A 12,752-nucleotide genomic window follows, 5' to 3' on the forward strand; every position below is an offset into this window, starting at 1 on the left:
CACAATTTCTTAGAAATTGGCCTGCTGGCATTCTCACCTAAAGATGGAAGCAAATGATAACATCAAAATGTCTACACTACAGTGAGGACACATTTAGTGTCAGTCTTCTGTAATGTGATAACTGTAATGATTAAGGTAACCAACAGGCCAATGTGCCAGAAACTTGATGTCTTCCTTTATGATCGTGTGGTAGCTCTCCCCACTAAAATCAGCTTGTACAGAGTGTTTCACCTATCACCTATCTCCAAAACATAAAACATCCTAACACACCCTTTTGGAAAAAAAATGTAGATCCCAACAGCATTTTCTATGACAAATATTTGCACACATGCATACACACTAACACACCCTAAACAACATATCTTATCTTCACCTTTTGAAGCTGCCAAACATCTGGGCGTGGCCCAGGAACTTGCCAAAGTCGATGTGGAACATGTGACCAGTGGAGCGCAGCATGATGTTGTCATTATGGCGGTCACAGATTCCCAGCACGTAAGTCGCCACACAGCATCCTGCACACGAGTAAATGAAGTTCTCTGATGCCTAAAAAGGAGGAGGAAGAAGAAAGAGAGAGAGATTTTACAAATATATCGAGTAAACTAAAATGCATGTAGACGTTATACAGCAGATTTTCCATCTATTTTTTCCACAGAAATTCCTTTTTCTTTTCAAACATCTCGAAACATTTTCAGTGCAAATACAAAGCATGTTGCATACTCAGCATTTATATCTGATCAAATCAAACTAGTCTTGGTATGCACACATACACCCTTTGTGCTTTCACCTTCTCATACTCATCCTCAGCAGGGTTGTACTTGCGCAGCCACTCTGCCAGCGGTTTGTCCTTGAAGGATCCGGTGACGCCGTACTCCACCTGGATCTTCCTCAGGGTGTCGGAGGAGGGCACCAGCTCCACCATGCCTGAACAACACATCACGTTATCGGAGATTTAATTTAGAAATAAAGTCTCCCTTCTGAACAGCGCAGTTTGACTGATGACTGTTTTTAACAGTTAAACAGTTCTGTTTACATATGCTTACTTTTGACCTATTTGTCCTGTGAATTTTGCAGTGTTGAGTTTTTCTACAGTGCGTTTGTGCTTTGGTAATAGACGGCATAAATAAAAGTTGACAAATAAAAGTCTGACACATTTACACCGAGTGACTCTCTGCATCTTGGACAGATCGCATCGCTATTTGACCTAAAAAAAAGTTTAAATAAACCCAAGAAGTATTCAAGAGGGTTTGAAAACTGATTGCAGTGCATCCTTAATAAGATTTGACTAACTAAAACTAAACCTCTGAAGTACAGAAGATAATCTTCTGGCATTTTTGGCAGTTAAAAAAAGAGCTCCAGTAGGTACTTTACCAGCTTAAGACAGTGTCTTAAATTTCATCTGGGATTTAGAGACACGTGAGTGAATGGGGACGTCTGTATGTGTTTGACTGTCACACCTTTGTGTTTGCCGGTCGAGATGCATTTGAAGTTGACGATGCGGAGGTCCAGCCCCTCCTGCAGCCAGATGCGATCCATGATGCGGATCATCTGAAGAGCCAGCATGTCCTGCCTCAGGTCTTCTCCAACCTTAAACACCAAGAGACAAACAGAGGGACGAATTACACAAACACATTCTGCTGTCCAAATTGGACTTCCCTTCAGCCACCAGGGGGCGCAGTGTTAAAAGCTGGTTAAAACAAAGTTTGAGGTGTCTGATGATAGCTTAGTGAAAGATAAAACCAGGTATTGTTTGAAATACTGATGACTGTTACTGAGATTCATCTTCACTACTGTCAATTGTGCATGACGGCGCACACACACACACAAGCTGCGGTGTGTGGGTACAGTACCTTGAACATAACATTGATCTCCTCTCCCAGTGGGTCGGCGTTGACCAGGGCCAGCTTGAGGGGAACGGCGTTGGAGTTGAAGAAGGAGCAGGTCTACACACACAAACAGATCATTTTATATTCTGCATTACATCATGCTGTTTGTTGTTGTCGTTGATCCAGCTTTACGACAGGATCTTTGATTCACTTTGAGGTAAGTTTTTACAGCCAGCTGTTGTTGTTTTGTTTCCATAACTACCAGAAGCCACATACTGTATGTCACCATTATGGTTCTCAAACAAATTCCCCATTCAGTGACTGAAAAACATATTTTTCTGCACAGTCTCAAGTTGATGCAATCAGATTTATGTCTGGTGAACAAATTGAACTGTGTCTGGATCCTATCGACTTAAGAGATATGTTAAAGTCATGTGTAACCAGGGTCAGTATTTACTTATCATTTCTGCTAAAACTGCGTTTATGAGGCCTGAGGTAAAATGACAGCCAGACTGATTAACCAGAAGGAGGTCTGATAAGAAGCTACTTTATCTCCCACAATCCCTTTAGTGTCAGGCAGTGATCATCTTCTTTCACTTCGGAGATTACATGCAGATATTGGGATTATGACATCAAAAGTGTCTCATTACCTTTGATGAATATCTAAATGAGATCTTTGAGGACATTCAGTATGCATGCATGTGTTTTATATTTTGGAGAAACTGGAGCTTAATGAGCACATTTCCTCTGCGGTTTGAACCACAGAGGTTCTCCAAAGAGAATGTGACTGTTTGCCTGCTTCCCAACCAACAGTTCAGCTGAGGTTTTCTCCTGGTCTGCGTATTTCTACTGTCACAGTTATGAACTCACTACATCAGCTGCAGCCAGTGTGGTTAGAGAGGTGTATTGATCTGAATACAACTGTGTGTGTGTGTGTGTGTGTGTGAGTGTGTGTGTGTGTGTGTTACCTTGATGTTAAGCTCCTTGGCCACCAGACTGGGGCTGAGGGGCAGTCGGCAGCTGTTCCTCTGGAAAAAGTTTTGAACATTTTCAAGGCCCTCCTGCAGCGCCACCTGAACACAAACAAAAATACACGTTAAACCAAAACACACAAACAGTAACATTCAAACCACAACTACACACACACACACACACACTCTAACCTGTCGTGCAGATCCCCCAGCCTGTCTGACTCTCTCGGCCACGGCTCCCAGCAGGGTGACCAGGTGAGTTTGTTTCTCCAGCTCTGCCCTCAGTTTGGCTCCACACAGACACAGCAGGGCGCCCAGCACCCGCTCATAGCGCTGTCCCCAGGCAGGGTCCTGCACAGCGTCCTTGAGTAGCCTGCAGGCACGACATGTGGCAAGAGATAAAATTTGAGAGACGCCACCTCCATAGACACGATTTACTATCTTTCCCTGGAGTCCCTTTTCACGTGATCAGCATGAAAGTGCGTAATATCACATAAAATGTGCGGTGCAGATACTATGTGATTACATCACATGGAATTACCTAATCTTAAAAATACAAGCAATATAACGTATTGTCCATTCTTTAAAGCCACTGAATAAAACTGAAAATTAGTCAAACGCGGTTAAACTGTCTGGACTGTGAACATTAAATCTCAGTTTTGATAAACATTGCTGTAAACAGCAATACTTTGAGAGCGCACACACGTGATTGTGCAAAGTCCATTAAAATGAAGACACGCTGCACAAACAGCACATGTAAACACGTGTCGAATAATTTTTGCTGACCGTGCGCTCCTCACTTCTTGAAATGTCATTTCATCTGATGGATGTTTTTTCAGTCCAGACTTGTTTATTGCATTATTTGTGTGGAAATAGTTATAACAGCTGGTTGCTCTTCTCAGCGCTGCTGCACACTCACCAGTAGAGGTGGTGGGCAATGTTAATGTTGCCCTGCGCTCTGGACAGCAAGGACATGACGAGGGCATTCTTTAGGTGACACTCAAACTTTAACGCCTGGAAAGAGACGGAAGTGACAAAAGAAAGGTCAGCAGCTCACTTCTAAAATGCATGTACCCTATGTACTTGTGTGTGTATTTTCTAGCTGTACCTGTACTAGCTGCGGCAGGTAGTCAGTCAGCTCATCATCACTGCTCTTCTCAATCCAGCTAACAGCCACACTTCTCACTTCTGTGTCTGCAAACCTACACACACAACACAAACACACATCCACACGACAGATTAGACACAAGATGAACAAAACAACAAAGATCCACACAGAGCAACAGATAATTTCAAATTTCTTAACCCCCTGCAGTGCCACAGACCAAATGTGTGTGCATACAGTGCGTACTTTGAGTCAAGCATCTCCAGCGCAGTGACAGGAGGCAGAGTGGGCCAGTTGTGCAGCAGGGAGTGGATGTGAGCTATGCTGGCCCAGTCCCAGCTGGGCACACTGGCCAGCACCTTGGGGAGGCTGCTGGGGTGGTTCTTTCGACAGTCGAGCCGGTGGTCCCACAGGAGCTGGTGATCTGCTCGCTTCAGCCTGGAGGTGGACCAAAAACAGATGGACAGGGAAGATGGACTGAATCATACTTTTTTTAAACAGACAAAGAAAATGAATATGGAAATAAATCTTTTGTCTTTCAGTGTTTAAAAAGTATGTCTAGGGTCAAACACTGAAAATAAACTAAAAGAAAGTATTAAGGGGCTCCAAACGAGGAGTTGACTTGGCAGTACAAACAATAATGTTTAAAGCAGACAAGACAGAAAGAGAATATAAATAAAATGACACAAAAACAATGTGACTAAGTTTTACTACTGCATACTTTCTCAGAAGAAAACTGAGCTCAGGGCAAGTGTGCAATAAATTCTCTACACTCCTTCGACAACTTCAACTCAATGTACATTTACATAAGAAATACAACCTGCACTAGCAGGACCTCAGTGGAAACCTTCAGTGGTCAACAGTCTGCCAATCAGAAGAGCTTCAAAGTGTGTATATGAGTTTGTAATTGTGATACACACATACACAAATGAGTTTGAATGCTCAGATTGCCTTTCCAAGTGTCACATGACAAACAATGAAACAAAGTTTAACTACCACTAAGGACCAAATCTGAATTGCATGGTGTCCCACCCTGAAGTGCCGTGGGACTGTGCACCACTATGTCGCTTCTGTAGGAGTGATTTAACCAAAAAACTAGGGTTAAATTCCTTCCTGAAAGCATTTGCCTTTCTGGAGGAACATACCCGACCTCCATGCAGTAACAAAAATAAAATTCTCGCCTTCAGGGAAACATGTAACATCACACACACTGAGACAATACACGACAGATCAGCCAGACTGCAGTTCCATGACTCGTGTGCCCGCAAAGGCTGGAGAAATGAATGGGCAAGACAGAAAGCAGGCAGTGAGTATCCAGTGAGAGAGCACTCTGTGCTAAAGTGCTGGGTGAGTCCCATGGATGCTGGCAGCATGCAGGAGATTTGGCTGGAAGCAGGCATTAGAGAGCATTTAGCTGGACCTGGAGCAGCTGGGGGAGAACCGACACACTGGAGCAGACGACATACAAGGCGTTTATGAGGAACTCTGGCTGGCAAAGTCACTGGCATCTTTTAAAATCTCTTAAATCTAGTAGGACCAACAGACTTTGAGTGGTCTGAGAGATTGCCAAAAAGCTGTCTACTGAAAAAAGCAACTAGAAATAATGTTTCTGTGCATGCCTGTGAAAATCTCATAACACTAGGTAATCCAGGTTTACAAAAAGCCCAACCAGCAGTCAGTGAACTACAGTCACAATTTGGAAACACATAAATTGAACTACACATCATTCAAAAGTGTGGTTTGGTTTCCCAAGAGGTCACATTTATTTGACGAAATGATATGTGATGCATAGTGACGCACTGCAAAGAGTATCACGTTTTGTTGCACATGGAGATTTTAATCACAGTGTAAGAAGTTATCACACTATCCAGCTGCTTCGAGCCTCTTGTGTTTGTACAAGAAGCATGTCTGGTTTGCACATCAAGCTGAGAAACCTTAAGATCACTTCTTGTTGCATTAACTGAAGTCAGTTCTTTTCTTTGAAATCATTCCTGCAAACCGAACTTCAACGAAAACAGCAGAAAAGGCTGACACATTCACTGCTCGAAATGTTTATCCACTCTGAGGTCAAAATCTCTGGATGAGATTCTCTTACCCGAAATTGGAAGCTCGGCTGCAGATTTTCTCCAGTTTGCGTTGCAGATCAGGGTCCAGCTCTTCCTGTGTGTGGGGCTCTGGGCTTGGGGCTTCCTGGGGTCCCACGTATAAAACATCCACAGGTGAGTTGGGAAAGTCCACCTGACGGTAACAGAAATACCACAGTTGGAATCTCAAATCTTTAATTTGTTTCTTCAATAGAGCTTTAGTATAAAGTATAGTAAAGTATAAAGTCATCAACATTACAGTTTACTTATTATAACTACCAGTCCTACTACTTCTACTACCAAAAGTACAATAACTATCAGATGCACAGAAGACAATTCTGGTCTGTAAGTACTACTAATAAATACAGCAGTGGTTGCAGCAGTCATAGAGTTCTAGGGATCACAGAAATGACAATAGTGCAGTAGTAGCAGTACTGTAACAGCCACAGTAGTCATGATAAAAGTCAGAAAGAGAAAAAAAATGGCAAAAAACTACACAACTGTGACTATTCTGATTACTGCCTTCTACTGTGAGATCACTACAAGGAAACCACAAAATATTACTACTACTACTACACCGAATTCTGCATAAATGAATGAACGAACTAAGAAATTAATGCTTTTGTTCTCACTGCATAACACACAATGAACTTGACTAGCTGTCCCTGATGCAATAAAGAAAGAAGAAAGGAGAAGTAGTCACTAGCAGGTTTTTGTTTATACAGCAGTACACAGTTTTCTTTTATTCCATTACAGGGTAAAAAAGGCACAAAAAAGAAATAAAACATTCCACATTACAGTACTATAAGTACTACTCATAGCCATGGCAGTAAACACCAGTGCTCCAACTACAGGCGCTGCCAGCACCAGCACCAACCTGTAGTACTATTCTCTCTGCAGGCATCCTCTTACGGCCGCCTGCAGAGCCAGCGGCAGCAGCAGCTCCCTGGGCAGATGTCCACAGACACAACAACCTGCTGCCCCTGGCAAGCACCCTGCAAAACACAGCAAACATAAAACAATCAGGGTGTCAATCACAGGTCTTACACTGTGGCGAGGATCTGAACTTTGGTGAGCACCATCAAACGACAATGCATAAAATGAGTTTGACCTATAATGTGTCGAACTGTAAGACAGTAACTCTTCTTAATACATTTTTGAGCACTGAGTGACACTTTAAAAATTCCATAGCAAGTGGGACATCCACTCAAAACCAGCTGTTCCTCTCTCCTCACCGTCTGAAGTCAAAGAGAGGCATGGAGACTTTGCCCAGCAGCTCTGGAGCTTTTCTCTGTTTGTTGGAGTCTGGGGAGCCACCGGCATTCTGGTTCAACACCCCGAACAGAGTCAGGCTCAGTATGGACTCCAGAGGGAGAACAGCTACTGCTATGGGGAAGTTGATCCTGAGAGAAACAAGGTCAGCGTCAGCAGCATGGAGGGACAGCACAAACAGCATGTTGTTGCTGTTACTCGGAAAATTTCATACAAGGAGAGGAGAAGAGAGGCAATCACTCACAGTTCATCCCATTTGATGTGGTAGAAGAAGCTTTTGTATGTTCCCACTCTCTTGGACTGGACTGGTTTAAACAGGTTCTTGCCATTGTGGGTGAGGGAACACATCAGGAAGTACTTCTCATAACTGTAATAAAAACAGCACAATAAGTACAGCTACTTTGTCTATGTGTTTTTAAGTAAACAGCCCAGAGAGATTCGAGGAAGACGCTAGAGCTATTTTTTGACGATGCTTGTTAACGCTCATTGGTTGCTAGGATACTGGTAATAAAAGACACAGCACAGGACTGACACTTATTGCATGAATGATGTGTTGGGACACACTGGTGCTTGTCAAAGGAGTTTGTATGTCACTGATATGTAAAATTTTAATTTAGTCTTTTAACACTATGAGCACACTCATCCATTTTCAGCTGTGTCACGTGTGACAGATTTACACTTAAACATACTTCCTGTTGCAACTGGGGAGTGCATTGCTCAAGGGCAACACTTTGCTAAGTGTGGAAGAGAGCAGCATAGCATTCATGTTCGCCAAACAAACTCCCCAACAGTCTGAAACCTGAACCATCAACCTGCAGCACTGAATCAAATCACTGATTTCCTGCCTATGTAACACCCTAAACACCCACACAGATGTTTTCAGTTATTTTATCATATTAATTTATCCAGATAAGCTATTGTGAATGTGCCCACACAGGCCTGAGAAGAGGTACAATCAGGTAACAAAAGTGAAAACCTGTGTGGGTGGACCACGGCTGGGCTTTCAGACTATTACAGCTCCGCTTTGCAGAATCACAGATGTAGAAATCTGCACCTGAAGGAGCCTGATACGACCACAGTCTCATCAGCTGGTCATTAACTTTAGCAGCTTCAGCACCAAGATTTATCCTGCCAGTGCAGGGATCAGACCTTCCAGTCACAAGCTTGTTTCTCCACCACTGAGAATCACATGACGGAGTAACATAGTAAGAGTAACATACAGGACAGTGAGGCAGTTTTCCATCAAGCATGGCTGGTACACTCCCACACAGGCCTGAGATGAGGTATAATCAGGCAAAGAAGTGAAAACACCTGTGTGGGTGGACCACGGCTGTGTAGGAGCTTTAAGGCCTTATATACACTCATACCTGATGTTTCTGAAAACAAAGAATTTCCTCTGCATTCTGGGAAGAAAGACTTGTTTATAATATTAATATATGTTAGCACTTTGAATCAGGAAATTGTAAATAAAATGTTCAGTCACATCCAGCACTTACTTCAGCTGCACTACTCAACCACTCATCCCAAAATAATCTGTGTTTCTATTGGAGACATATGTGAGAGGAGAGTGAAAATACAAACACATTAGTTACACACCACTACAGGGCTTGATTCACTGCTCACTGCCATCTGCGTTGGCAGCTCCAACACTAGTCATGGTGTCTCAATATGCTGGCAACGCTGTGGCATCTACTGAGGCTCCAGATGGATGACATACTGGCCACAACAACCCCAAACAATCAGGCCTCAATAAATGAGCATTATAGTAACACCACAACACAACAGATACGCCCAGCGACTCGGCTATGGGCTGAGAAATACTGCACTCTGGTCCCTCTGGTCTTGGATTGTGAGGAGCTAAATATTTTTGGAGGTGTCTTTGGAATGAGTGTCACTGCAGCAATGTTTGGTGCTGGCTTAAAATAGCCTCTGGAAGAGGCTGTGCTGGAGTAAATAGGCCTGTTATTAAGCAGTTTCTCTCTTCATGAAGGCTTCACTGGCTGACCAGAAAATTACCATGGAAGGAGGTAAGTCTCCAAACTGCCTCCATCACACAGTCAGGGTCACAGTTCCTTTATATATTTATAAAGCTGAAGAGCTTTATAGCTGAGGACCACTCTTCAATGACTGCTTGAATTTTAATGGCAATAACATGTTTCCATATTCACCAGACTTCCTGTGCCATTTCGAAGTCTTTCAACTCCATCCTTCTTTCTGACAATAAGAGTATCAAAACCGTTTTTTTTTTCCATAGATTTCTTGACTTTCCAAACCTACGTGACTGTGTCAGGGTTCTGCAGAAATGTACTGATCCTGGTTACTGATGCGTGGCGGAGCTGAGAACGGAAAATTTGGCTCAGCTCTGTTCCAGACACACGTAGGAGATAAAGTCAGGGTGAAACTGGACACTGGCATGGAAAAATGAGACATGGAGAGCAACATGGGAGGCGTTTGTTTAGGAGAAGAAAACAAGTCTGTGACGGCACAGCCTGCGACACTGTGCCATAAGGCTGTGCAGAAATACTCTCCTTGGTCCCAGCTGCTTGCCAATAAATTTTTATTCAACAACCTTATTCTGGAGAGAAAACCACGTTGTTGTTGTTTTTTATTTTTTACCATCATATTAACTGTTGTTTGTGAATTTAAGCTTATTCTGTACTTGCACTCATTGTATGCATGAAGCTAATAAAGTTAATATAATTTTGAACCGGCTTCCCACACCTTCTGTCTTTATCTTAGACTTGACCTTGCAGAAGTACAGTTAAACGGCGTTATAATAGTGAATAAGTATGAATAAAAGTTTTAATTATCCAACAGCAAAAATTAGAGTACTTCAAATAGTAGTTTTTAGAATTTCACAAAGAGTCTTGAAATCAAACATTCAGCAGTAAAATACATCCAACTACATGTTACATCGCACACACTGATGTCATTTTACAATGACTTCTTCCTGTGAAGCAGCCAGAGTCCCATCACATCACCTCTACCTCTGAACAAAACAAATAGAACATACACCTGTGTACACATGAGATCAGTGCACATAAGACAGGACATGATCTGCAACAGGCTTCATTAGTCATACAATCAATGATTCCCCCACATGTATATTCAGTGAGTTTAAAGGTAGTTATTCTACAGTTTCAGGGCATTGATAGCGGGTGCTGAAAAATATACATCAATATAATTTGTTCTAAAAATAATTAGTAATATAAAAAAATAAGAGCAGGATTTTACGTGAGCTCCTCTGACTGCTTACCTGCTGACCCAGTTGGCTGGGATGCCATGCAAGGCAAACAGAGTGAACTGAAGGTGGTCTGTGGTGCCAGAAGCTTCTTTGCTGCTTCTCCCCTCTACACCTTCACCGTCTGCAGCCTGAGGCAACGGAGGTGATCTGAAGGAAGCGGATGGAGGGCAGAAGGAGCGCAAGTAGAGCTTGGCCAGGTCGTAGACAGCCTGTGTCAGCAAGGCCATGCTCTCCTCCACAGGACTGCTGTGACCTGTCAGCGAATGAGTGTGAGTTTGCAAACGACTGAATTCTGTTTTTAATTAAGGTTTTATACAGCATCCCAACATCCTAGGAACTGGTGTTGTATATTGGATACGCGTTTTTGTATGTAATTTCAATACAATATCTTTACATGACTTAGCAATCTGCCCGTGATTGTTTTATGGCTTTTAGTTGGTGCATTTTAAAATTTTTTTTTACCAAATTGGTGAAACTCTTAGACATCAACTCAGTGTTCATTACTTAATCCAAGGGACAACAATAAAATTTCACTGACTGACGTGAATGTTGAACGTGACTGCGTGTATCCATAACTCACCGTTGGACGACTGACCAGATGATGGGGACCCCATCTGCAAAGCAAAACATGCCTGTCACTTTACATCTAATCATGCGTATGAAAGCTTGAGCATGTGTGCATACAGCGTGTGTCGAAAGCCCACCTTGGGTGAACGCGTCTGGGGCAAATTGATGGAGTGTCGCAGCCTTTTGATGGCCTCTGTGATGGCTTGTGTCTCCACTTCATCGAGAGCACAGCAGAGGTTCTTCAAGGTCTGTGCCAGCCGGTCCACTGTCTTATACTGAGTACTCTGAGCACAGAGATACAGAGCAGGTTGCTATAGCACATGTGTTACAACTTCATCAACATTCACATGTTCATACCAGCCTGCTGTGAAAGGGATATCCTGCTGGTGTGCTGTTGTTTAACACAAGAAGAACACATCAAGATGTCAAGGCTCATATAAATAAATCTTGATGTTATTATCAGGTTTAAGTTGGGTTGAGGGCGGAGCGTAATTTTCACCTCAGTCTGCTTTCAATTACTCAACAATAAGCTGCACTTGTTGAAAAACAGATGTGCCATTTCTAGAAAGCCTGCCGTCCAGGAATGTCTTGATCTACTGACATTTATTTAAGAAGTATGTGAATCACCAAAAAAGACTTCAGGGTGCTTGAAAACAGCACACAGCAGTTTGAAACAGCTATATATTAAACTATACAGTGAAAGTCTGTTGTGTAACAAATAACATCAGCTCAACAGTATACAAAAACTCACTGATGGACAAGTAACGAGTTCACAGTGCAATGGCAGGCAGGTGCAATGGATTGTTTCAAGTTTTCCAAAAATAAGACCTGGAAATCATAGAAAATAATTTTCCATCCTTTTGATTTACTTTCCAGACCTCCACAGGAACCACATGTACCTCATTTTGTAAGCAGATGTTGACTTGATTGTGATAGCCTTCTAAGTAGTCAGCCAGGCCTTGTCTGCAAGAAGACACACAAAGAGATATAAGCGAGGAATGAGAATGTGTTTCACTTATTATCATCACATCAAGAGACAACACTGAGGATTTATTTACCTAAAAATAACCTTAAGCTCTTTAAAGTTAGGAATTTAATTATCTGCATGTATGGGGGTCTGGTAGAAATCATAAAGTGAGATTATGCTGTAAGTAAAAAGATAACTTCTTATGCTTCCTTATTACTTCATTAATGCATTAGTCCATAAATTCTAATATGTATACATTAAACTCAAACTGGGTGAGCATTTTTTGGTCCAGAGTAGAGATGCAACTAAAAGAAAATACTAGAAACAAGCCGATCGGCTGGAGCCAATCCCAGCCAACTACAGGCGAGAGGTGGGGTACACCCTGGACTGGTTGCCAGTCAATCGCAGGGCCGTCTGTCTTTCTTCTTTATACAGAATTTCATCACTGTAACATCAAATTAGAATCCGTATCATAATTTCCCGGTCAGTGTCATACCTGGTGACATTCTCCCTGAATGGCCGGTCCACTTGGCCCAGGTGCTTCTCTAAATCTACTGGAGAACTGTCATCTTCCGCCTAAACAGATAAGCAGGTGCCAATATCTCAGTGATACATGATCACAATAAATCATCAAGATAATCATTTCTCAGAATGAGGATTAAGCATCAGTTTAAAGCAGTGGGTGGAAAGAGTTAAAAATCCATCTTAAAGGCACAACG

General features: G+C 42.4%; 1 protein-coding gene and 1 long non-coding RNA gene across 5 annotated transcripts in view; one reads left to right on the forward strand and one right to left on the reverse strand.

Moving 5' to 3' along the window:
- pik3c2a (phosphatidylinositol-4-phosphate 3-kinase, catalytic subunit type 2 alpha) overlaps positions 1-12,752 on the reverse strand; it is a 43,051-nt gene that overhangs the window by 5,404 nt on the left and 24,895 nt on the right. For all 4 annotated transcript variants that reach the window (XR_006843833.1, XM_046394229.1, XM_046394228.1 and 1 more), the window contains 18 exons: positions 12,530-12,609; positions 11,966-12,029; positions 11,204-11,350; positions 11,080-11,113; positions 10,512-10,752; positions 7,500-7,622; positions 7,219-7,386; positions 6,861-6,978; positions 5,995-6,137; positions 4,146-4,337; positions 3,903-3,996; positions 3,714-3,808; positions 2,987-3,167; positions 2,792-2,896; positions 1,848-1,940; positions 1,455-1,584; positions 785-921; positions 374-543 (listed from right to left, as the gene is read on the reverse strand). Coding sequence is in view for 3 of the 4 variants with exons in the window: in XM_046394229.1 (XP_046250185.1) it covers positions 374-543; positions 785-921; positions 1,455-1,584; positions 1,848-1,940; positions 2,792-2,896; positions 2,987-3,167; positions 3,714-3,808; positions 3,903-3,996; positions 4,146-4,337; positions 5,995-6,137; positions 6,861-6,978; positions 7,219-7,386; positions 7,500-7,622; positions 10,512-10,752; positions 11,080-11,113; positions 11,204-11,350; positions 11,966-12,029; positions 12,530-12,609 (2,315 nt within the window). In the remaining variant the exon portion in view is untranslated. The remainder of the gene's footprint in view (positions 1-373; positions 544-784; positions 922-1,454; positions 1,585-1,847; positions 1,941-2,791; positions 2,897-2,986; positions 3,168-3,713; positions 3,809-3,902; positions 3,997-4,145; positions 4,338-5,994; positions 6,138-6,860; positions 6,979-7,218; positions 7,387-7,499; positions 7,623-10,511; positions 10,753-11,079; positions 11,114-11,203; positions 11,351-11,965; positions 12,030-12,529; positions 12,610-12,752) is intronic.
- LOC124061907 lies at positions 3,729-4,305 on the forward strand. Its single transcript, XR_006843834.1, has 2 exons — positions 3,729-3,838; positions 4,110-4,305. It is a non-coding gene; the product is annotated as an uncharacterized LOC124061907 (long non-coding RNA).

This window comes from Scatophagus argus, chromosome 7, assembly GCF_020382885.2.
Source record: "Scatophagus argus isolate fScaArg1 chromosome 7, fScaArg1.pri, whole genome shotgun sequence".
Lineage (NCBI taxonomy): Eukaryota > Metazoa > Chordata > Actinopteri > Scatophagidae > Scatophagus > Scatophagus argus.